This window comes from Melozone crissalis, unplaced genomic scaffold, assembly GCF_028551555.1.
Source record: "Melozone crissalis strain CALT ecotype California unplaced genomic scaffold, PUWL_Pcris_2 ptg000041l_1, whole genome shotgun sequence".
Lineage (NCBI taxonomy): Eukaryota > Metazoa > Chordata > Aves > Passeriformes > Passerellidae > Melozone > Melozone crissalis.
The window spans coordinates 1,468,563-1,493,019 of NW_026535819.1; the positions used below are offsets into that span (position 1 = coordinate 1,468,563).

Consider the following 24,457-nt stretch of genomic DNA (forward strand, 5'->3'; position numbering starts at 1 on the left):
GGAAGTTTTTAGCCAGTGAGCTTTTGAAGACTTGCACTGAACTCAAATCTGAAAGGAAGCAGAAGTCTGAAGACATAGTATTATTCTTTGCAAGTTATGCTTTTAATTAATTTGGGATGCCTAATTATTCTCCATGTATGAATAGACTTGAAGAAAGCGAGGTCGATCTTTGGCAGTGGAGCATTGGTGCCATGTTATGGATGGCATACACTGGGTAATTCCATGGTGTAAAAGGAGGCCCAGCAGGTTGGCCAGAGGAAGGGACTCCTTCATGGAAGAACTGCACAGAAATTACTGGCAGTGCAGTGCCTGTACATGTTAAGTAGGGACACCTTATCTCAGCAGTTTTTCCCCAGAAACACTCACTGTAGGACAGTTTCTACCTATGGACTAGCAGAATGGCATTAAGACTGGACACCCTGCTGGGTCTGTACCCTGCACCAGATGTTTGTTTTTGTTAAAGGTAAAGGCAAGAAGCATCAGTATGGGAGGGGTGTTGGTTTTTGGCACAGCATTGGAAGATATTTATGTATATTCAGGATTATATTCAGCTTTATGAATATAGTTCCCCCCCCAGATCATCTTACTTCTTGCTTCCTTATCCGTATACATACATGCATAAGAAAGAGAAAGATGCAAGTTTTCAAATCTGATCTTGCTAAAACTTGTTAAAATGTGTTTTGGATGAGCAGGTAACTGGTTAACAAGTGCAACTGGGTGTGTGTTTTAACTTTTGATCTCTGGTGCATGTTCCTGTGTGACATTTCAGTGGCATGTGTTTCTCCTCCATCTTTTTAACTCTGGGTGTTTAGCTTAATAGAGTCATTTTTATGGATTTTTTTCCCCCTGAAAATTTCTGTTTTCTGTGTTTAAAAAATAGCATTGACTATGATTATGTGTGTTCTCTTAAGTACAGTGGGCATGGGGGACCCTCCCAGATGTGTTTCACTAGGATCAGACTTTCCATTTACTGTGGGCTTCCTGTAGTGTTCCCATGCCCTCGTGTTCCACATTTGGCAGGTGTAAGGGGGCATGTTGTGATTCCTCTGTACCAAAGTTGCTGAATTGTATTGTTCAAATGGAGTCATTTAGTATGTGGAGATCTTGTTAAGACTGTTTAATCTCCCAGCTGTAGGGTATTAATAGTCCTCACTGTAACATGGTTGGTTCAACTGTCTTTGCTCCCAATGTGATGGATAAAAGGTTGGAAATGTAATAATGAAAGCTCCTGTTGCATTCCTCTGGCTGTGTCAGTAAGTGGAACAGAAAGGCTTCATTCATCAAGGGGAAATTCAAGATAAATGTAAATTATTATAATCAATCCCAAAAATATGCTTGTATCAAATATACATAAATTTGTTGTTGTTCAGAACTGTTATTTGGCTTTTGGTAGTTGCAACACATTTCTGTATGTGTAAATAATACTTTTTGCAGGCTGTTTTTTCCCTCTCAGGCTTGGCAGCTCCTACAGAGGTGGGTATCAGCAATTGATTTATCCTGGCCTTGTACACAAGCACTAAAGGGGGTGACCAGGTCCCTCTGCTCTTCCAGCCAGGGCCACATAATACCTGAATTCCTGAGAAATACTTTGTGCTGCAAGGAGGAATACATGGCCACTAGTGCTTGCAATATGAGTAATTGCTGATAATAAAGCCAAAAACACAGACCAAAGAAAGGTTAAGGAAGCAGAACAGAGATGTTCTTTGCATTCTGCTGCTTTGGAAATAAGTGGTAGTATTATGAAAGAGAGAGGGTTGTTGCTTCTAATTAATGGAGGTCTGTTTGGATTAATAGTGGTTGTTTGGAAACTTTATTCAATTAGAAAAAGTTAAAATATAATAATTATGCATTAAGTTGATGGGGACAGTAATAAGCACATTCAACCCTTCTGTCCTGGAAGTTTACCTTTTTTCTTTTGGCTGTTTGCTCACGTAATTGGATTTCTTTGATATTTTGCATTTGATAAGCATTTAACCTTGCCTCTGTAGCTATGTGAGACTCAAAATCCAGCAAGGAATTGCCTTGATTCCTGGCTTTTCGCTGCAGCTCCCCAGGAACAATGCTCTAAATCCCGCTCAGCTTTGTCACCTTGCAGCGCGCTGGGCTGGGGCCCCGGAGCCACCCCAAACTGTCACCTCTGTCCCTCCCCGGCAGCACACCCAGCCGAAAGGTGAAAGTGTTCCCAGCACGCTGACAGGCCAGCTTTACACATCAGCTCCCAGCTCCCATTTAATTAAGCAGCTTTGCTTTCTTCCTCTCTTTCCCTCTCTCCTTGGCGCTCTCCTCTCCCGTTCCTCCTGGCTGTCGCCCCCTCTCCCTCTCTCCTCTCTGCGCTCTCTCCGTGTTTTATCAGCCCTAATGAAGCAGTATTCTTCATCGATCCTGCTGATTGCCAGCCCATTCCTTTTGTTTGTTGGCACCGAGCCATTCTGCTGCGCTCTGACAGCTCAGCTCCTCTAATTAGCTCTGTTGTTCTTTTCCCCATGTTTCACCACGTTGCAAGTTCAGTTGAAGTTGCCACAAACTTAATCCTTCCATTCCTGCCATAAATTCACATTGTTAAGCTGTCTTTATTGTAGAGAGGAGCAGCCTTGTGTGGGGACTGATCTCCAAGACCTTAACATCTGACCTTTTCATAAGCCCTTTTTCCTAAGAAATAGTGGCAATACAACTCTGTATTTCTTCATCATATCTGCTGTGCACCATTTCCTTTGAAATGAAAATTCAATGCAATAATGCTGCTGCTATTTTCTGCATACTGCATGTAGGGCAGAAGCACTACACGCAATTTGGTGGCTTTCTCCTGGCAGGAGAATTTGAGGGTTTTGTACCTGAGAAGAAAAATTAAAAAAAAAACAAAACCAAAACAAACCTGTAAAGTCCTGCTCCCCCAACAAATATTTTTTTAGAAGTTACGTAGTCACTCCAGAGCACTCAGGCTGTAGGCCATGAACATCTCCTTTCTCTTGTGCCTCTTAAGGGAGCACAGGCTCTGGGAGGTCAGGAGCTGAATTGTATTCCCACCTTTATTTGGGTTTTTGGCCATTTCTGGTGAGATAAGCATTGAGCTGAGCCAACAGATCCGACTCTTTTTCAGGTAGAGTTGTACTTTCTTAACAAAACACATGAAGCTGGTGTGTACAGCCTGCCCTGATGCTGCAAATTCCCTCATTTGACTCACAGGGATAAGTTCAGCACAGAATTCCTCAGCAGTGTAAGCTAGTACATACACAAACTTTGGGCTTATTCCTTTCCTTGAAATAAGGCTTGTTTGCTTGTGGAGATCCTGGTCAGAAATCAAGCTGAATTTCCCTACATTAGAAGGTGATGGATATGTATGTGAGACTGGATTGGCAGCAGCATCATCTTCCACAGGAAAGCTTTGGATTTTTACTTACAACAGAAGCCTGACTTAATACCAAGAGTGCTAATGCCAATATGGCTGGCAAGGGTTTGTGTTCAGCTGCTGGAAGGAAGCAAATTTTTGATGAAGAATGAGCTGGTTTTCATGTTAAAACATTTATCCTAAGTACACATCTTCCCTGATAGCCTTGCACAGAAGTCCTCACCTGGGAGCAAGCGGCCAGAAGGGTCATGGTGCCAGAGCTGAGCCCCACTGCCAGTGCAATGTCCAGAGCACGTGGACATCCCCAGCTTTTCTCTCACCACTGACTGCTCAGGGGAAAGCTCACTCTTAGGGAATCTTTTCTGTGAAATTCAGCCTGCACCAAACAGGACAGAACGAATAGCAAACAGTGACAAGCATATACGTTTGGTTTGCAAGTCCTGGGGCCACGTGGTTTATATCCATCCTTTAGATCCGTTGATGTATCCACACTCATGTGTAACATTGTTGTGGCACCAAAGACAAAGCGAGGCCCAGTGGAAGATCCCTGTAGGATACTGGTGGTTCTCCATGCGTTGTCTGTGTCTGCTGTTGGATCAGGGCAGTGTTTGATGAGATGTCTCTGTGCATGTCACAGGTTCGCCCTCCAAGACCTCATGTGGTTAAGAGGCCCAAGAGCAACATTGGTGTGGAGGGCCGGAGGACCTCAGTTCCCAGCCCAGAACAGTAAGTACTGTGCTGCTCTGCTTCTCTCTGCTGGCATCAAACTGTGTGTTCAGAACTGGGACTCACCAGAGGAGACATTAAAAATACTACCGATCAAAGTTAGATTTTAACTAAGAACAAAACTGATTTTAAAAAAATATTTTTGGAACATTGTAGAGAAAGTGTGAAAAATCAAGTAACCAAGATTTGCTTATGGAAACGTTGGGGTTTGCCAAGTTAGTGCACTCTGATCAGCCTCTTCAGTGAAAGTTTTCAGGTTTTGGAGGTTTGTTAATTTCTTTGTTGTTTTGGTTTGCACTTTTCTTTCAAGGAAATTGTCAGTTCCAGCCCTGCAGCTGCAGTGTTCTTGCTAGGCTGTAGCTGGAGGATGCAGAGCTGGTGATTTGACTGTGATGGCAGAAGGGGCTGTCTCTGACTAGAGTGCATTAACAGGACCGTGATGTCTGAGTGAGCTCTGTGGTGAGGGTTTCTAGGGCTTCACTTAGCACAGTACCAGCAAATTTATCCCCCCTTTAGCTGTGCCAGTGAAGGGGGAATGTTCCAAATCATCTGTGCTGCCCCAGCCCACTGCTCCTGCACAAAAGGTGTTGGTTTCCAGTGTCTCACTTGTGCATACCAGTACAGGCATGTTCTGTTGCCTCAGGGAGGCTTTTTCAGGCACTTCCACTAATGTCACTTATCCTTGCAAAGATGACAAGGGGTGTGTGTCACAGACTCCTGACAGTGCCTGAGTGGAGTTAGCAGTGGGCCCTCAGGGGTGACCCTGGCCAGGGAATGGATGCTGTGAGCTGAGATGTTCTGAGCTGTGGATGCTGTGAGCTGTGGATGCTCTGAGCTGTGGATGCTCTGAGCTGAGATGTTCTGAACTTGCCAGCACAGCCCAAACATACTGGAAGGGCATCAGTGCATGGAGAGCTCTTTGCAGCCTTGCCAGGGTAGGGGCATACTCTGTCTTTGGCCTAAACTGAACGGTGAATTCTCCCTTGCACAGGAGTATTTGTGCATTTTACAGTGGAATTTGGTTGCCCTCTTGTGGAGCAGATGCAGCTCCTGCAACGAGCCATGCTGGCCCTGCTCAGAGGTTGTGGGGATTTTTAAACTAAAAGCATTTTTTTAATATTTAATCTGATGACTCACTGCATTTAGGTGGAGGATAATTGAATAAATTTACATTTATGTGTGCTCCTATGGAGGATTCTGCATGTTTGGGTTCAAAAGCTGTTGACATCCCAATGTTGCTCTCTGCTAACGTGTATCTTCAATTCCTGCCACTATCAGACAGCAGATAAACATAAACACGAATGGTAAACATTGTACCAATGCTGGAAATATATTGTATTTTAATTATTTTATTTGGGTCTAGTTTATTGCTGCTAGTTTTAGTAAGTCTTTACATCTCAGCTTTCACAAGATACAGAATTTTCATGACAAGTCCATACACCCCTTTGTACCATAATCTCAATATTCAGGAAAAAGCAATACCATAATAAAATAAACAAAACTAATTTTCTTATAACCAGAACATCCTTTAAAATTATTACAGAATTCTCCTTACTAATTCCCATACCCTGCACTCCCATTTTCTATATATTTTTTTTTCTACCTCAAGTACATTTAGGTGTCAATTAAATTTGAAATATCTACATTTGTCAGCATTTCATTTTTGGCCAGCGTGATGTGCTGCTGATTTGTCCATGCATCCTGACACATGAAAAAAGCTCCCGAGATGCAGATCTTCCTCATTAAAACGGAGCCCCCGCTCCGCGCTGCTGCCGGCGCCGTGGAGCGCGTCCCATCCGCGCGGCCCCGGGGCACGGGCACGGGATTTACCGAGCGCGGGCAGCCCCGGGGCACGGGCACGGGCACGGGGTGGCACCCGGGGCCTCTGTGGCCCCACCTCCTTCCCCTGGACACCTGTTACAGAAGGAGAGGGGGAAGAAAGCAAGGCACTGGCTTTAACTGGAATAATGCAGAGTGTGATTTACCACCACTGGCCGCAGCCACTGCCACCTGTGAGAGACTTCTTATTAAGTAGCTCTGACCTGACTGTGAGTGAACATGCATTGGCAGTGGCAGCTCGGGCCCTCTTGGGCTGTTGGTTGCAGCATCCAACTTCTCTTTTCCTGCCCTAGTCTTTAAGAACTGATTCTCAGTTAATGCTGAGGAAAGGAGCACATACACCTTACTTGGCAAACTGCATTTCTTATCAATCCTTGGACAGCTGAGGTTTTAGTCTAGAGTGAAGCAGTTTCAAATGTGAAAAATAGATACAAGTAGGAACTGGTACCCTGGAGTCAGCTCCTCTTGTGCATCAGAGTCAATGCCTGTAAAGCAGAGAGGGAGATCTAATGTTTGTCAGAGCTCAGAGAGCCTGAGGAGCAGAGCTGTCTGAGGAACAGAGAGGTGCCCAGCTCTGTAGGGAACGTGGTGGGGAAAGGGGGTTTCTGTACTGTCCCCTGCACTGTGGGGTGGCTGCGGTCCCTTCCCTTGGGCACCCCACAGTGCCCTGCCCTTGGCACAGGGGCTGTGTTCTGTGCCTGGGCAGCAGAGCTCAGTTCCCTGCCCAGCTCTGCTGTGCAGTCAGTCGGGCTCAGGATGATCTGGGTCTCTGGAGCCCTGGTTTCTCTCCTCAGGAGCTGTCACTGTGACTCCATAACTTCCTTTTCTCTTCCTGTTCCCCAGCCTCGTAAAGCCCATGCGACACTATACAGTCTTCCTCTCCGAGGACTCCTCTGATGATGAATTTCAGCAGGAAGAGGATCCTGTCTCTGGCTTCTCTGAAAACTTTTTCTTCTCTGCTCCTTTCGAATGGTCTATCCTTCACTCTTTTGCTGTGTCCATGCCAGTTTCCAGCACTGGGGTTTGCATTGCCCAGGGCACCTGCTTCTGTACTGGGATTTGGAAATGCTCCTGGGGTCTCTGTACCATGCTTGATGAATGACCAACATTTCTCCTGCTTGTCTGTCTTGATGTTGAGCAGCATGAAGAAGCATCCTCCCGCATGAAACACTGCAGCACCACACAGCTTATGGGCTTCCATTGACTCGAGCTCTGTGTGATGTCACCCTTCCATTTGTCCTTTGTTCCAACATGCTGCTTGTCCTGTCCAAACCTTTCACCATTCATTCTTGTGTGCTGTTACTGTGCTTTTGGGTTGTCCTGTGAGCCTTGTTCCAGTGCAGTTACCAGCCTTTTCCTGTGTCACCTGTTTGATCCCAGCCTGTCTGGCCTGTCAGGTGTCCTCTGATGGCATTGAGTACAATCTGACAATTATACAAGAAGCAGGAAGTTTGTTTGGTCTGTTTTTATCCAGCTTTTGGATTTGTAACTTGTACCTTCCCAAGGCTCTGTAACTCTGTCTTGAAAGACTGTGTAGAGCAGCTGTGCCAGAACTGCTCACTGATGCTGTGGCTGGAGGGTTCTGCCCCTGCCCACGGTGCCTGTGGCAGGGGAAGGAGCACGGCCTGCCCAGGGTGCCCGTGTGAGGTGAGGGGAGCCCTGCCAGCCGTGGGTTCAGCTGCACTAAATCCCTCTTGCTGCCGATTTGAATATCCCAATCCCAGCAGGCAGCTCTGAGCTGAGCCCTCACTGAATGTCAGCAGAGGATTTGTTATTTCCTAACCTCGCCTGCTTGAGGATTTCTAGGGGATGAAAGGTAGATAAATTGCATGGAGTTGCACTCATTCCTGTAACAGTGCAGCCACTGATTTGAGCAGAACCTGTAGGAAGAGGGGCCAGGGTGCTGTGAGCTGCTGCTTTGGAAATGCACATGGTGCCACAGGCAGGCAGCTCAGGGCTGGGAGATGGACGGTGCCAGCCCCAGCTGAGCAGCTGAAGCCTGGCAGGGTCAGACCAGGCTGGAGAAGGAGGCTGCCAGTGGGACAGAGAGGTCTGCAGCTGCTAAAATCCATTGCGTGCTGCAGACAGGTTCAGAGGCTGACAGGGAAGAAATCTGACTGCAGGCAGGTGGGATGGGGGGGATCAGTAGGAAAGGGCCAGGAAATGTTTCCACACTCCTGTTTGGAGTGGAGGAGACCAGTTTTGTTTTCAGATATCCCTTGGGGGCTTGCAGGGTGACCCAGAGTGATGTGAGATTGCCCTGAGGCCGTGTGCTGTCACTGTCTGCCCTGTACCTGCAGCGTCCCTGTCCTGCTGCGGGCTCTGTGTGTGCTGGGGAGGGAAGCAGGCTGGGCTCTCTGAATTTGCATGATATAGATGTATTATGATAAAATATGGAAAAGGGAGAAGGGTTCTTCCATAGGATGTGTTTTTGCAGGTCTCACAAATATTTTCTTTTAATTGAAAGCTTGTTTAAATGCCACAGTACAACTGGCTGCCAGTCAAGTGCCAATCCCCACAGTCATGTGTGGCACTTGTTGTCATTAATTGGATGCACATTGTGCTGCTGCTCTCTGTACACACACCAAAATGCAAATGTGCTGGTTCCATTTTTTGCTGAGGTATGTGCAAGGGAAGCATCCTGCTAACTCAGCCTTGGCTGGTAATGTAAAGGAGGTGTCTCCATAATGGATTGTGGTGTTTCTTGATAAGATGACACCAATGAAATCATTGGAACCTGCACAGTGCTCCCAATTATTGCAGGAAAACACTGAGTTATGTTGTGTGCTGAGTTAGCTTGAAACCCAAGGATGTCAGAGCCTGCAAACACAGGGTGCAGAGGCCATGCCCAGCCCGAGGGAGCCCAGACAGTCAGCATGGGGAGCTGGTGTCCCACTGTCCCTGGTCTGAGAACTCCCCTCTCAGCCTGGCTGTGCCTGCATGACCACAGCTTCCCTCTGAGCGCCTCCCACTCGGCTCTTGCCCTTCCGAGCACCCTCGGGGGCCGGGTCCCCTTCTGCATGGCCCCCTGCCCACCGCCTGCTCTGCATGGGGGGGAGCTCTCTGAGCTATATTTGCCACTGGGGAGCTCTTTGTAACTCATCCAGCTCCGTAGGAAATTGCGTCCAGAACAAAGAATGAGCAATGCGGTGATTTGCGATGTGATTTTTGGTTGTGTGGCAGGCCTCAGCCGTACCGGGCGCTGAAGGAGTCGGACAGTGCCGATGGGGAGGACGTGGGCAGCCCAGAGAGAGCCAGGGAGCCGCTGCCCCCGAGCCCTCTGCTCTCCAGCAAGGCCTCAGAAGTCAACCTCCTGGAAGACATCTTCCCCAGCTTGGAAGTAGAAGGCCAGCCCCAGCCCCTGAGCCAGGCCAAGAGCCTGGAGGACCTGCGGACACCCAAGGAGGAGGCAGAGCAGCGCTGCTCCTTTGAATACCAGGTCGGGGGCTTCCTGTGCCCTGGGGGTGGCACAGAGCTCATTCTGAGCATCTTTTTCGTACTATTGGGTAGATCCTAATAATAATCATCATTGTCGTCATCATCATCATCATCGTCTGTTTTCCAGGGATTTGCTTATGTGTTTCAGAATTAATTTCTGAATTAAGAAATGGCTTAAATGGGACTCAGTGATAAGTGTTTCCTCTGAAGCCTTTTCTTCTAAAGGAGGGGATATTTGCCCTCTTCCTCAGAATCTGTTTGTCCCATGGCCATCACACAAAGTTATATCTTTGAAGTTGATGATTGACAGTGAGAATGAATAGTTGGTAATTTTCAGGTCCCCTGCAAACTTTTTTTCTTTTGATCTGGCTATTTTCGTCTAAGCATCATTTGAACAATCTCCCTCTGAAGAAACGGGATGTTTGTGATGGAACATTGCTCAGAAAGTGTTAAACTAAAGCAGACTCCAAGATCTTCATCTGACATTAAAGAAGCAAATGTCATTTCTACTTTATAATAATATTGATTTTAGTGTTACATTCAGATATTTCATTTGTCAACTTATTCCATGCAGCAATTAAGGCTTCTCAGCTTCTGTGCCTTGGACACAGGTTGTGTGCTCCTTACTGGGCTGTGACAGATGCACACCATGTGCCAGCTGAACAACCCCGGGGCAGCAGAGCTGGAATTGGAGCTGCAGAGTCCTGGCTGGTTCCTGGCCACACGCTCTTGTCCCTCTGCACTGATCAGCCTGGGGACTGATCCTCTTCCCTCACAGCAGCCTGAACTCACTTCTGCTCTGTCTTGTGAGGACATCAGTTAGAGTTAATGCTTGTTCTGCTCTCTTGCAGAGAATGGATCTTGGTGTGTCTGAGAGGAACAGGATTGTGCCAAGCATGAAGCTGTCCCACCCTTACAACAAGCTGTGGAGTATGGGCCATGATGATATGGCTATTCCCACCAAATATTCCCAAAGCTCACCAGAAAGACCCTTGGCTGCCCTGGGGAACATGCCCCCCATCACCAGGAGACCCCAGAGCAGAGACAGTGGTCTGGCTCCTGCAGAAAAGGATGAATCCAATCCTGCCATTCAAGGGAACATCACCATTCCTAGGCCCCAGGGAAGAAAGACTCCAGAACTGGGGATCGTGCCACCACCACCAGCACCCAGGGCTTCCAAGCACCAGGCTCCAGCGGAAATCCTCACCCCTCAGGGGCGCGGCCACTTGGTTTCAGATCTTATCCCCGAGCCCTTTGGGGCTGTGTCCTTAAAGCCCGAAGTGCAGCAGTCTGTGGGTTGCTCCTCCCGCCCATCACAGCTGCTGTGCGGCGCTGCCGGCAGCGCTGGGATGCTGCAGCCCGAGCGGGTGAAGGCAGAGGGCGCCGGCAACGAGAGCGAGCTCCTGCTGAGCCTGCTGGACCCGCTGAGAACCACGGCCTGGCCGGCCAGGGCCCCGCAGGGCTCGGCCCCCGCGCCCGCCTTCGGGGCCCTGCCCAGTGACTTTGTGCCTCCTGCAGCTGCAGCGTTTGCCCAGCCCCTGGGCTATCCTGCCCCAGCTCCACCGCCTTTTCTACAGCCCTCCCCCAATCCGTTCACCCAGACACTGCCAGGAGCCCTTCCGGTGTCCCTGGTCAGAGCCCCCAGGGGCTCCTTTACCCCCTCCCTAGGTCATGCCTACAGCTCCAGCTTCATAACCCCCACTGCCGCCTTCTACCCAGCACAGAGACCTCAGCCCCCCATGGCCACGCTCTCCATGCCAAACCTGTTCAGCCAGGCTCCAGCTGTGCCAGCAGCTGGCTCCTTGCTCCTGCAGAGCCACAGCCCTTCTCCCACCGGCTCCCTCCAGCCAGCGTGTCTGGGTGCTCCCCCCAAACCCCGAACGTTACAGGTGGGCCAGCCCAGCACAAAGGTAGATCCCAAACAAGCCCTGGCTCTTCTGGCCAGTGAACCCCCTCTGGTCCCTGCCAGGCCAGCCAAGGGCTTGGAGTCAGTGTTACTGTCCTCAAAATCTGAGGACACAAAAGATCCATTTGAAGATCTGTTAAAAAAGACCAAGCAGGACGTGTCACCCACACCAGGTAAGGTGGAGCAGCTCAGAAAGCGATGGGAAACCTTTGAGTGACACGCCCCATGGCCTTGGTGTCCTTTTGGAAGTGACAGAGGGATTTTTTGGTTTTTTTGAGCCAGCATAAAACCAAGCATTTCTTTTAAGGAAGGCTGAGCCAGGACTGCCGCAGGACCATCGCTGAGCTGCAACTCAACACGAGAGCTTTTTGCCCACAGGTCAGAGTCCCCCAGTCCCAGTCCCTGGCACTGCTCTCACTCCCTGCCACTGAACCCTGGGATCCCTGCACTGACCAAAGCCTGAGGGGAGGTGGGTTGGGTTGGGGTGGGTTGGGATTTCCACACACAGCTTATCAGGCAGCGCTACTGATGCACAAGTTACTCCCTCCCTGTATTTTTGGTCCTTGGCACACCTGGAGCTTGACACAGCCCACTCTGCTGGGGTTCACTCCTGCCTCTGGGAACGGACGTCAGTTTTTCTGGCATTACACAGAAATACATTTTGTTCCCACATGCAAAGTGCAGCAAACCAGCCCACAAGTCACTGAACTGCTCCCTTGGTTTCTGTTTGTGCTCGTTGAACCCCAGCCGCTCCTGGAGCTGTGCTGTCACATGGACTTTGGTGGCACTTTTGACTCCCCCCCCATCCCAAACACCAACAGCCAGGGCAGAGTTGTCACAGGCCTGGAAACCACAGCACAGAGCAGCTGCTCAGGGATTGGTCCTGCATCTCTGTTGGGAAACTGGAAACACCAGCAATTGTTTTCATTTTTTTGACTTTGTTTTTGTTAAATACATCAGAAAATAGAGGCCATAAAGAGTATCCTAGTTCTTATATATGTGTATCTTAATATTATCTATCAATATTATAAATTGCAGTATATGAATGGAATGTAACTATATCTTACTTGATTATTACAAAGAAGAGCAGAAGTGTGGGGCATGGAGGTTCCCAGCTCCTGAGTGCAGGGGAAGGCCGGTGTGCTGGGGCTGAGGGCAGGGCGTGTCCTGCAGGGGGATCTGGGCTCTGTGGGGCCTCGGGCTGGCCCGCGAGGCACCGAGTGCAGGGGAGGCTCAGCTGGGTGTTCTGAGCTCCCTCTGGCTTCTCCAGACACCTCACACAGCCCTCAGCATCCCCGGGAAAGCTGCTGTCTCTGATCATTTCTGTTTCACTTCAGTGGTGCTTTTTTGGTTTGTTTTGTGTCTGGGCACACTCTGGTGGAAAACCTGTCACTCTCGCAGAGGGAATCACATCACCATTGAGCCTTTGATAAAGGAAATCATCTTGGACACATGGGGAAATTCTTGCAAAGCTTTATCTGATTTCCAATGTATCTATTTTATTCATGTTATCTTGGAAGTTTTCTTACTCTGGGGAATGGGAATGGCTGTCTCTGTGTTCGAGTCTGGGCAGTACAAAAGAAAAATAATATCTGAAATGCTGCCGGTTTTGGGAAGACCACAGTATTCCAGGAATATTCTGTTTCTGTACAGTGCTGTTCCTCTGACAAGCCATTCACTTGGATTTGTATTTTCTTTTTGTGTTGAAAGACAGATGGGTTTAGTATTGAATAGTAAAATATTTAAAGTCTAAGATACCAGTTCCATTTTATTTGGATAAAGGATAGAGTTCAGAATAAGAATGTTATATATTATTGTCTGGCATTTCAGAGCTCCTTTGCAATGAGCTGGATGATAAAACTGTCTGGCTTATGGTGGGTGTGAAGGGGCACTGGACAATCCTGCCTGTGCAAGCAGGGCTCCACAGGCCCTGTTTAAACTCAGTAATGTCGCACAGTGATCACACACTGAGGAGCCCAGCACAGATGCCTTAAACCTCTCAGGAAATTCTGTCCCACTGCAGTTCATTTCCATCTCTGGTTACTTTGCTCATATTACGGATCATTTGGTAAGTCAGTTTTGGGGCACTGAAGAGTATTAACACCCATTTATTCACCCTTCACTTCATTTAGCACCTCTGAGATCCAGGAGGACAAGGGGTTTGTGACTTCCCTCATTTCTGGAGCAGGGTTTGCAAGCAGAGACCTTTTTAGGGGTTTCTTGTAACATAGGAATTGATCTATCCCTAGGACAGCTTTAAGGGATTTTTTGTCTTATTTAAACTCAGGAATGCCTAACATGATTCATTCCTGATAGTGCCAGGTATAAACAGTTTGTTTATCTGAACCAGTTCTGGTTCAGCCCTAGAAGGAATTTGGAAGCTTTTATTAATCCAGTATAAAAAGTGTTCCTGGTCTTACTCATCAGTGACTTTATACTTGACTTTTCCATGTTCCTGTACTTGCCCTGTGTTTGGTATCACTTTGCTTATTTACAGCTGCTTCCTGCCATAAGAAATGAGTTTATTTTAAAAACAAACAGATAAGACAAGCCTCTTCGAAGTTTGTGGTGCATCTGCTGCTGCACAAGAGGTGAAACCATTTCTGTGTTTTGTTCACTCTGGGTGGAGGCTTCAGAGTCCCTTTTCCCCCCATTCCTGTGTCTTTATTGCCCATAAAGTCAGGGATTAATGGTGAAATGCAGCTCGGTGAGGTGAGCAGAGAGCAGAGCTTTCCCAGCTCCCTCCCTTGGTGTTCAGCAGCTCTGTCCTGCTGCTGGGCAAAGCTCTGCACCCTGGCCTGTGCTCAGGGCTCTGGGCTGTGACAAACCATCACAAAATGAATCCTTTAACCATGAAAAATCAAAGTTTGCAGCTGTGCAGGGGGTGTGGCACAAACCATGATCAGCCATCCAGACAGAAAGGTGTTCTTTGGGGAAAAACAGTCACAAGTCAACAACCAGGTCTTGTTTTAACCAAATTTTACTGTAAATTTCTTTTGAAGGACATTCTAATTATTTACAAATTATAAAATTTACAATTAAAAAAGAAATCGGGATCATAATCATTAACTACAGCAAGTCCAGTTTTGTGAAAAAATATATTCAAAAATTAAATATCAAAAGAAAGTTAAGTTCATTATTGAAAAAAAACCAAAACCACGTTCCATAAATTATTTTGCAGAAATGCTCAAGACACTGACAGGGTATTTGAACACCTTGGCTAACACTGGCTTTGGGTGCTCGGGCTGCAGCCCTGAGGAGCTGCTGGGGCACGGCCGGACCTGCCGGGGCTCCAGGGCTTGGTTTGTTCTGCAGGGGGGGCAGGAGCTGCTGGGCAGCTCTGGGGCTGGGGCTCTGCTCCACCCTGCTGCTGCCTCATTTCTGTGCAGACACCACACGGGGAGTGCAGCAAAAAGGCAGAAGCAGCTCCTGCCCTGGGGTGCAGAGAGCCCAGAGGTTACTGCAGGCCTTTGCCTGGCAGCACAGGGGCCCCAGGGCTGTGCCACCCCTGCTCCCTTCCCTCAGCCCCGGGAGGAATTCCCCACTGTCCTGGCACAGCTCTGCTGCCCTGGAGCCTCCTGTGCATAGGAAAACCCCCCTCACCTGTCCCCAAAGCCCCAGTGCCACTGGCTCTGTTCCCAAAGCGTGCTGGGCCTCCCAGAAGAGCAGCTGGAGAATGCCCAGAGCAAAGCATGACAGAACAGTGCCAGCAGAGTCAGGAAAGCAGCCACAGCTCCCACCTGCAGCCAGGGCATCCCTGGCACTGCCAGACACAGCTGGGATCTCACCTTTGCCTCTTCTCCACTACTAGAGGGAACGTGATCTTACTGACAAAATATTGTCTGTCTCCCACTCCTGGTTTTTTCTGTTTTCTAAAACTTTCATTTTTCTGTCAGCAGCTGCCTGTTGCAGAGACCTGTTCTTACACAGACACACCTGTTCTTAAACTAACACATGTGAGCAGTACTTCCAGACCCCTCCCTTTGCTTGGAACTACAGAAATATTTACAGCTACAGTAGAAAAACAAATCCCAAAGCAGGCCAGAATAAACAGCATTTTCTTGTGGCAATGAGCTAAGGCAGGCAGGTTCCCACCCTGATTTTTAATAGTATTTTGGACATTAAAAAGCAGACACTGTTCTACAATATTCCTTATTGATAGTTGTTGTGATTGTCCTGAAACACTAATGACTTTAGGCCTTACCTGGCCTGCTGTGCTGCATTTCCTTCCACAGTCTCTGCCACGTTATGCTAAAGAAGAAACAGCACATTCAACAGCTACAGCAGTAACACAGGAGAAGCAAAGCCACAAAATCAAACCCCTGTAAGTGCAGTGGGAAGCAGAAGCTGTGTCACTTACACCAACCCTTGTTTGGGTTAAATGATTGGCTAACTAAATTCCACTCTCCTGGATCAGCAAGCCCAAACCTGTCAGTCCAGAGAGGTCACCTCTAGAACTCTTTCTTTCTCCCCTCCTCACCCCAGCAGGTACCACCTGATGCTCTCACAAGGGTCAGTTCCACGGTCAAAGCTGCTTGGGAGTGGTGGAGCTGGATCACACATGAAAACGTCCTCCTTTCACAAAAGTTAAACTGTAACTGGCACCGCAGGATCAGAAAGGCACTTCAGATATTCTTGTGGTTTGGTCTGGTCTCGGGGAAAGCAACAGCAGCCATGTCCAGCTCAGCCCAGTGGGACTTACTGCCATGCCAGCCCTGGCCCAGCTGGAAGGGCAGCAGCAGCTCTGGGAAGGAATTCCCAGCACTCACTCACCTGGCTTAGCCCTGCAGAGGAGTCACAGGTATGTGTCTTTTTGAAAAAACCTTATTATTCACATTATTTCTGAACGCAGTGGTTTCATTCCCGTTCACTGGACCTGCCTCAGGGAGGTTTTCCTGCTGCCTGCAGGAGCAGGGGCCCAGCGGGCTCTGGCTGTGCCACAGCCCCACCTTCTGTCCGGTTCCGTGTCCCCGCTGTGCCACAGCCACTGCTCCCTCCTGGCCCTCGGCAGCGGGGTTTCTGCTCCCCGGCGCTGCCGCTTTCACGGCCAGGGCAGTTTGCTAGGAATGCTCTGTGGGCTGATTGCAGCCAGCAGCCCGAGGGGCAGTGCCAGCGGGCAGTGCCAGCGGGCAGTGCCCGAGGCTGTCCAGAGCTGTGTCCCCCCCGCCCCCAGCGTGACCCCAGCTCAGATCAGCCGCTCGGTCGGGGGCATCTTGATCACGTTCCACATTTCCACTCGGGCCCCGTCCTTCTCCTGCCGGCTCGGGCTGTAGGTTCCCTGAGTCGCTCTCCTCCTCTTCATGGCAATCGCCGTGGCTGCAGCCAGTGCGAGGAGCAGGGCAGCCCCCGCAGCCCCGACTGCTCCCACCACCGAGGAGTGGCTGAGGTGCGCCCACACTCGCTGCTGTGGTAGAACAGGCAGTTACTCAGAGCTTCCACCAGGACGCAGCTGCACTTCACACCCGTCAGCGCCCAGCGCTCCCTCAGCCGCGCTGTGCTGACAGCGGTGCAGGGCAGGAGCTCCCCCTTCCCCTGTCCCGCGGAGCCCAGGGAATGCACAGGAGGCTGTGACCTTTCTGCTCCCCTGTCCCCTCCATGCACACCCAAACTCCAGCATGTGGCAGCTCCAGCACTGGCCCAAACCCCCGGAGTCCTGCCCGTCCCTTCCCTGCACGGTACCCATGGGAATGTCTAACAGCACCGGGGCATTCAGCACTGATTCATACAAGGATTTTGATCATTCCTGACAATTCCCTGCAACACAGGGCTGTCACAGGGAGGTCACAGCTGCTGTTGCTGTTGAAGACTCTGAAAACCTCACACACCTGAGCTGAGAGAGTCTGAATGTTTTTCAGCGGTTGACAAACCAGAGCAGAATACACAAACCAGCCTCGACCTTCCCAGCTCCTGAGTGGGACTCGGGGAGCTGAACCTGCACAGGTGCCTCGGTCACCCTGCCTTGGAAAGCAGATTGAATGTGCCTCTCCTGCCTGGGAGGGGACAGGAGCCAGAGCCACTTCAGCTGCTGCTGCGATGAGCGATGGCAGCCCGGGGCAGGGCACAGGGGGGCAGAGGCTCCCCTGGAGCCGCTGAGTGCAGCAGCGCCAGCCCAGCCGGCCGCGATGTCCGATGTTCCGCGGCCTTAGGGGAACGGGGAGGGGCTGCATCTGCTGCTGCCAGGGCTGGAAGAGCTCCAGGTGCAGGCAGAGCTTGCAGGTGCAGGTCCTGGGCAGGGCCTAGATTAGGCGCTCTTCGGGTGGCACCTTTAGGACACTGTCCATCTCCAGCCGAGCTCCTGCCACCTCCTGCTGGCTCGGGCTGTACGTCCCCTCGGACTGGCGCCTCTTCCTTGCCGTGAGAACCATGAATATGAGAGCAATACTGAGGAGCAGCACAGAGCCACAGGCTACAGGGACAGCTACTTCAATTAGTGGGGAGGGGAAGAGAGCACCTGGAGTCCCTTTCTGTAAAAGAAATTAATGGAGAAACAATGAAACCCCCGTGGTGACAACAACTGCAATAACTGACCAAAATGGTCGGATTAGAGAGAAAAAGGTTTTTAGAAAAGAAAAAACCAGCACTTTTTCACAGCAAGACAGCACCTTAAGATGTAAATGCCAGTTCACTCAGCATCTACAGTGGGAGTCTTCAAAGGTGCCTTCTTATCAATATCAGACTAAAACACACAGGTGGCACTGGCAAAGTTGTCACCAGTGTTGCAAAACAAAAACAAAAAAAACACACAACAAAAAAACACAACAAAAAACCAAAAAACAACCAACCAAACAAACAAAAAAACCAAAAACCTTTAAAATTAATGCAGAGTAATGTGAACTTTCAGTAACCCAAAAAAATTTCCCCAAACAGGGGAATGATACTTTAAAAAAGTTCAACGATGCCTTAACGCCTGTAATGGCAAAGCAGAGAATTGATTAAGCTGTTAAACTGTGAAACAGAATTGCAGAACTTGCAGCAGGAAGGGGAAGATGTTGAAGAGGTCAGGACATGGATGTGAGATGAAGATGATAAAAAGCCCAAGTACTGAGGAGAGAATTCTGGTGGAATCAAGGATGGCATGGAAGACACCAACATAACTAAAACAACTGTGGAATTTTTGTCACGAAACAAAGTTTTAAAATTACAGTAAGTTTAAAAATGAGATATTTCTTATTGCTATCAATGGTATCGGCCACCTTACAGCTAAAACCAAAATAATTCAAGCTGGATCATTTACAGTTTTTTGATGCCATTCAGTCTGTGCTCATGTCACAGAGCAAAGAAGGAACATTCCCAGGGGATTTAGACGCCCTTCTGCCCTTTTCAAATGCCGGGAGTGCAGGTGGATTCCCCGAGCCTGTCCAAAGCCGAGCGCTGTGCAGGGTTAGTTCCAGAGCGTGCGGGTTAGTCCTGCACCACCAGGGCCCAGCAGGGGCCCCCGGAGCTGCTGCTGTGGGAGCAGAGAGCACAGGGAGCTCAGCCGAGCTCCAGCTGTCCCTGGTGGCAACGAGCACCATCCCCAGCCCCTCCCTGCCCCACCAGCGGGGAGGGAGGGAATGGAAAGAGTGAAGAAAAACAAGGGGAGGGTGATGAAAATGAATACAAGGAATCCACAGAAATGTCCTGGGACAGAGGAGATAGAGATGCCTGAAGGAGTCTGTGCATGCAAACTGGAAATGTCAGGGTGACCTTGGCACGTGCATTAGAGCCCTGGGTAACAGCAACAGCAGCAAACCCCGCCTGGCACAGAGCCCTTTCCATGCAGGATGGGTTAGTACATTCCCAGGTTACCCAAAAAGCTGCCTGTCCATGCAACAGCTTCACAGAGAAAGCAGGGGTAGGGATCCCTCCTCCCCCCAGGAAGGATCCCAGCTCCACCCCAAACACTTGGGTTATGCACACAGGATGGGCAGCTCAGGGACAGGACTCAGCTTTTCACACAGACTGAACCAATCTTGGCCTGACTTTATCCAACCTCCCTTCTCCAAACATCCATTTCTACTCAGATGATCTTTGCAGAGGGCAGGTGTTTAGTAACTCTTATCCAAGATAAAACACCAAATGAAATTCCACTCTCCAGGAACCTGGGTCAACTGCAGGAGTTGGATTTCTGTCCAAAGAGTTGTGAAATCTATGGAGATGTGGATAGACAGCCCCAAAAGCCATATGGCAGCACATGCAGATACTGAGGAGCATTTACTGCAATTATTTATGTGCTGGAGACCAATAAGCAGCAGCACTGCAGAGAAAAGAACCCACTGAGGATTGCCCAGCTGTGCTTTAGGCAGGGCAGAGCAGGAAGGGCCCAGCAGAGTGCAGGGCCAGGCAGTGCTTACGTTGATGTCGCAGCGCTCGCCGGTGAAGCTGGCGCTGCACACGCACTCGTATCTGTTCTCCGAGTCCTGGCACGTGCCCCCGTTCTGGCACGGGTTCGGGTCACACTCGTTTATGTTGATTTGACAGCTGCAAGAGAAGAGTGTATTAGAATTGTCTTATATATTCCTGTGCCATAGAACACAAGATCATCCAGTCTAAAAAAGCCTCTTTTGTTTGAAAAGTGCCCACTGTAGCTTCTCCAGGTGCTTTCTCTGGAGTCAAACAACCTGAAATTCTCCCCTGGTCACACCAACCCTCCTGTTGTGGTTTTCTGCGGGACTGAGGCCAGCACGAGTCTCCAGCACCGCCCAGTGTGCTTGAAAAACCTTGGAAGCAGTTCTCGCTGCAAAACCTGGTGTTGGCAGCTGCATGATCTGAAGCTTCCCTCTGCTCCAAGCAACAGCTCGTGTTCCCATTAGGAGCAGCTGTTTGACTGGCACAGGGACATGGAGGAGGGTGAAGCAGCACTTACTTCCTTCCAGTGAAGCCAGGCCTGCAGGAGCAGTTGGCTCCCCAGCTCTCGGTGATGCACCTGCCACCGTTCAAGCAGGTGAAGTTCTTGCCACACTGCTGAGGGGGGAACGGCCACCTGGGGAGAGCAAGGGACAGCCTTTAAGCACTCAGGTTCTGGGGAAGGGGAGTGTTCTGGGGCTCAGGGGGAATGGGGCCATAAACACAGTGCTTGGTGTTTCTAGGAAGGAGTTTTTGACATAAGTGAAAAAGGGAATAGTCTCAGAAATCATCTGTAACATCAGAGTATTCCCTTGGATCATGCCCTGGGAACAGACAGGAGCTCTATCAGTACTCAGACAGGCCTGTTCTTGCTAATGAAAATATAGGCAGGAACAGGACACTGCTGGAACAGTACAGCCAGGCCCCAGGAAGGATAATGCCAGTACCAGGTAACTGTCCCAGCATGCAGCAGGAACAACAGGAAAATCATCCTGGATAGATCAGATAACTGAAATGCAACCATGTCAGTATTTAACTTCATGTTCCATTTGAACTGGCACAAGATGTTTTGTTTTAAATCAGCATAGGAATATGGCAGAGGGGAATCAAGTCATAGAGAAGATGGGACATCTTGAGGAGTGCTAGAGGGAAATGGCAATAGGCCAGAGTACGTGCCCTTCAACCAGCTCTGAAAGGTAGCATGGGGATAAACCACATCAAAAGGAAGGATCCTTATCCTGTACGAGGCTGAACCCCTGTCACTGAGGGTTTGGACCTCGACAGCACCTTCCAAGTCACAGCAGAATTTGGGTTCTTTACCTACGAGATGCTTGCAATGAAAAATTTTCCCAAAGTAAAAGTCCAGTTTATCTGGAGGCTCCCCTGCCCCTGTATGAAAGCAGCCCCGGCACTTACTCGCAGCGAGGTCCGGAGTACTGCGGGGGGCACCTGCAGGAGTACCCGTACACGCCGTCCACGCAGGTGGCCCCGTTCAGGCACTGGTGCCGCACGCAGTCGTCCACGTTGATGTCGCACCTCTTCCCGATGAAGCCGCGGAAGCACTCGCACTGGAAATCCGCCACGGCGTCCACGCAGTCCCCGTGGACGCAGGGGCTGGGCTGGCAGTCGTCGATGTTGGCCTCGCAGCGCGGCCCCGCCCAGCCCGCGCTGCAGCCGCAGCCGAAGGCGTCGAACAGGTCCTGGCAGGTGCCGCCGTTGAGGCAGGGGCCGGAGGCGCACACGTCGGCCCCGGAGCAGCCCAGGCGGACGCTGCCCGGGCCGGCCCGCAGGAACTGCTCGGCCTGCGGGTACGGCTGCTGGGGCGGGAAGGGCAGGAAGAGCCCCCCGATCTGCACCCGGCCCAGGCAGCCGGTGAAATTCTCGGCCAGAACGACCGAGGCGTTGTTCTTGAGGAAGTCGAGGTTGCCGGCGCTTCCCGGCAGGGTCACGTTCACCGAGCCGTCCCAGCGGAGCAGCCACCGCGAGGAGAGCGCGGCCGGCTCCTCCATGGACACGGACACGCTGTGCCAGGCCCCGTCCGTCACCGCCTGCGGGCTCGCGAAGCTCACACCCTCGATGCTGTTCCCACTCCTGATGTCAACAAGCAGGGAGGAATTCCTAATGGCTACCTGGAGGGAATCCACCTCTTCCACAGCCCGAAGCAAAACAGCATCTTCATCTCTGGTTCTGAATTCCACGTGGAGGCTGCTCAGAGTTCTGGTCACTGATGTGTTGGTGGTAAATTCAATGGCAGCATAACTATTGAATGTTGCATTAGCCAGACCTATAAAGAAAGGGGGAGAGCACGAGGGATTTCAAAGACAGTTGGTGTCCTGTTTGAGCCAGACCAATGGCACACCCCTGGCAGGTTCTCTCCCTAAGAACCCCTAAGCTTAGTGTGAGCAGGATTACAGGCGAGCTGCTGGCAGCCTTAAAGCTCTTCCTGTTTACAACTGCACCTCCTGTAGTAACATCCAGCTCTTAGGCAGCAATTTTTACTCCTCAGCTGTGCTCTGTCACACCCAGGGCAAGCCCACAGAGCCCAGGCTGCCAGGGCCCATGTACCTGGGCACCACTCCGTGTCCTCCTTGCAGCATTTGTTTGTATTGTTTTCAACAGCACAAATTGGGAACATTGATTATAGACAGGGAATGGGCAGGGGGATTTTACACGAGCAAGAGAACAGAACTTACACACATATCCTGCCACAACGTCTGTGCAGGTGGTGCCTTCAGGACATGGGTCACTTTCACACCAGACTTTCTCTTCACAAAATTTCCCAGTGAAATTTGATGGACAGCTGCAATGGAAATCATTCCAAGTGACAATGCATCTGCCACCATTCTGACATGGCTCAGACTGAAAAACAAAACAGGGGAATTTAGGGGCAGAGTAATTCATCTTGAGGTCTAAGAGACTTTGGTAGAATTGTGAAGATGAGCACAAGCAGCATTTGAATCAAGAGAGGAGGGAAATGGAACAATGACTCAAGAGCACTGAGGGAAGCACAAGGGTCTCTGTACAAGAAACTCCTGAGCTCCTGCTCCCCCCTGTGCACAGCACTGACCAACAGGAATCCAGCAATTTGGCAAAGAACAAGGCACAAAAGCGCAGGTGAGGAATGGATGAAACAAACTGTGATGCTCCCAAGAAGCTCCCCAAGTTCTGTCCCCAGAAGGACACCCTGACACCACAGCTGTGACAACACTTCAGAGCACCATAAGCAGGAAGGGCGAGATTGGGGGGTAAGGCCTCCCCATCAGCAGGTGTGGCACAGAGGAGAGCCAGGCTCTGATCCAAGGGCACATGGAGGCAGCTCCTTCAGCCTCTGCTGTTGAAATGGCAAATTCCTGGGCAAGAGGTTGTTGTGCAACTGGAACAGGATGAAGGGAGGGGCTGGCAAGATTACAGGGTAGGGAGGGGAGTCTGGAACTCATGTGGGCTCAGCAAAGTGGAGATGGGCAGCACAAAAGCCACTGCCCAAGTTCTAAAAGCACAAAAACTACAGGGGAGCTTGAGAAAACTCAGTGTTTAAATCATATGTAGTATACTGAGTGAGGTGGGAGCACAGAGAACCATGTGTTCCTCAATACATCAGAAACCTCCTTTTTCTGGTATCAGCAACAGTCAGACTTGTGTGTAATAACAGAACTCCAGCGAACCCTGCACACACAAACACCACACAGCACATACCTGGCAGGTGTCATCAGAGATGCAGCCATTCACAAGGTTTCCATTTTGAGTCCTATTGAGTTCCTGTGGCACACTGTTGTTCTCCACCTGGAAAAACTCTATCTGGTGGCTGTTGAGTTGGATGTCCTGCAAACAGCCCTTGAAATAGCCCCCCCAGAGCTCAGCACTGTCGGGGTTCGGGTGCCCCCCGATGAACAGCTCAGAGCCAGCTCCCAGGGCTTGTGCTGGCAGCTGCCCCAGCTCCACCAGCGTGTCTGACTGCAGAGCACCAACAGAGCCTCCCTGGAAGGACAGGGCTATCAAATGTCTTCTCCCATCAACCACATTCCCTGGAAAGGTCACAGTGTCCGTAGGGGACGTCTCTATGCTCAGCTGGCCGTCCCTCAGGTACAGGGTGAGGCAGGGGCCTGTCCCATTGCAGGTCTGCAGTAACAAACCGTCGGGCTTCCGGCTCCGCAGGAAAAACGAGAGGTTGAAGTCTGCCCCAAGGCTGTCAGAAAGGGTGAAAGAGGCAAAGCTGGTGGAATTCTCTAAGCCAAATGTTGCTGCTGGGCGCTCTGGAAGAGAAAAGAAACAAACTTCAGCTCAGAGATAAAGGGAATGCAGCTGGCATGGGGATGCAGCTCCTTAGGAATGGGGCAAAGGTCTCTTCTCAATGTTTTCCACATGTGCCAGGGTAATGATGCTCCTCCCCACAGGTGTATGACACTAAGAAGAAGGTGAATGTGTCCTTGCTTCCTCTGGAGGACACAAATTCAAGTATCCAAGTAGCATGAGAGTGAAACATAAGTCTAGCAGAGCCCTTGCCAATCCAGCAAATTTACTCAAGGACTTTGGAGATACAAAGTTGCTTTTAAAATTTGTAAATTTGGTAACAGCAGTACATGTCATACTTGAGGCTCAGAAGAGTTGAAAAAAGCCCCAATACTAATACAAGCCTTACAGGAGCAAAAAATGCAAATAGATATGATTTTAACTCAAAATTGTCAAAGAGCTTCCTTCAACAAAGCAATATATTCCCATTCATCCTCAACTCAGAAGCTCAAGATCAACTTTTCACAGTAAAACAACTTCCCTGCTCCCCTGCATTCACACAGATCTGTTAAAAGGTGATGTCAGAGCCTATGGCTCACCAGGAATAACCTGCACCACAAAACTGACAGTCATTTGTGCAGGAGCAAACA

General features: G+C 50.0%; 2 protein-coding genes across 3 annotated transcripts in view; one reads left to right on the top strand and one right to left on the bottom strand.

The window, feature by feature from the left end:
- Nucleotides 1-13,008, top strand: part of DENND1A (DENN domain containing 1A) — a 148,705-nt gene extending 135,697 nt beyond the window's left edge. Inside the window, exons 20-23 of one of the 2 annotated variants that reach the window (XM_054283892.1) lie at nucleotides 3,984-4,072; nucleotides 6,755-6,883; nucleotides 9,095-9,350; nucleotides 10,201-13,008. In XM_054283892.1, the coding sequence (XP_054139867.1) occupies nucleotides 3,984-4,072; nucleotides 6,755-6,883; nucleotides 9,095-9,350; nucleotides 10,201-11,472 (1,746 nt within the window). In that variant the 3' untranslated portion in view covers nucleotides 11,473-13,008. The remainder of the gene's footprint in view (nucleotides 1-3,983; nucleotides 4,073-6,754; nucleotides 6,884-9,094; nucleotides 9,351-10,200) is intronic. The other variant, XM_054283893.1, reaches the window with a different exon arrangement.
- Nucleotides 13,009-16,819: 3,811 nt separating this feature from the next.
- CRB2 (crumbs cell polarity complex component 2) overlaps nucleotides 16,820-24,457 on the bottom strand; it is a 30,416-nt gene continuing 22,778 nt past the window's right edge. Inside the window, exons 8-13 of the mRNA XM_054284129.1 lie at nucleotides 23,274-23,830; nucleotides 22,274-22,439; nucleotides 20,997-21,864; nucleotides 20,101-20,217; nucleotides 19,589-19,715; nucleotides 16,820-17,719 (exon numbers count right to left, since the gene is read on the bottom strand). Of these exons, the coding sequence (XP_054140104.1) occupies nucleotides 17,492-17,719; nucleotides 19,589-19,715; nucleotides 20,101-20,217; nucleotides 20,997-21,864; nucleotides 22,274-22,439; nucleotides 23,274-23,830 (2,063 nt within the window). The 3' untranslated portion in view covers nucleotides 16,820-17,491. The remainder of the gene's footprint in view (nucleotides 17,720-19,588; nucleotides 19,716-20,100; nucleotides 20,218-20,996; nucleotides 21,865-22,273; nucleotides 22,440-23,273; nucleotides 23,831-24,457) is intronic.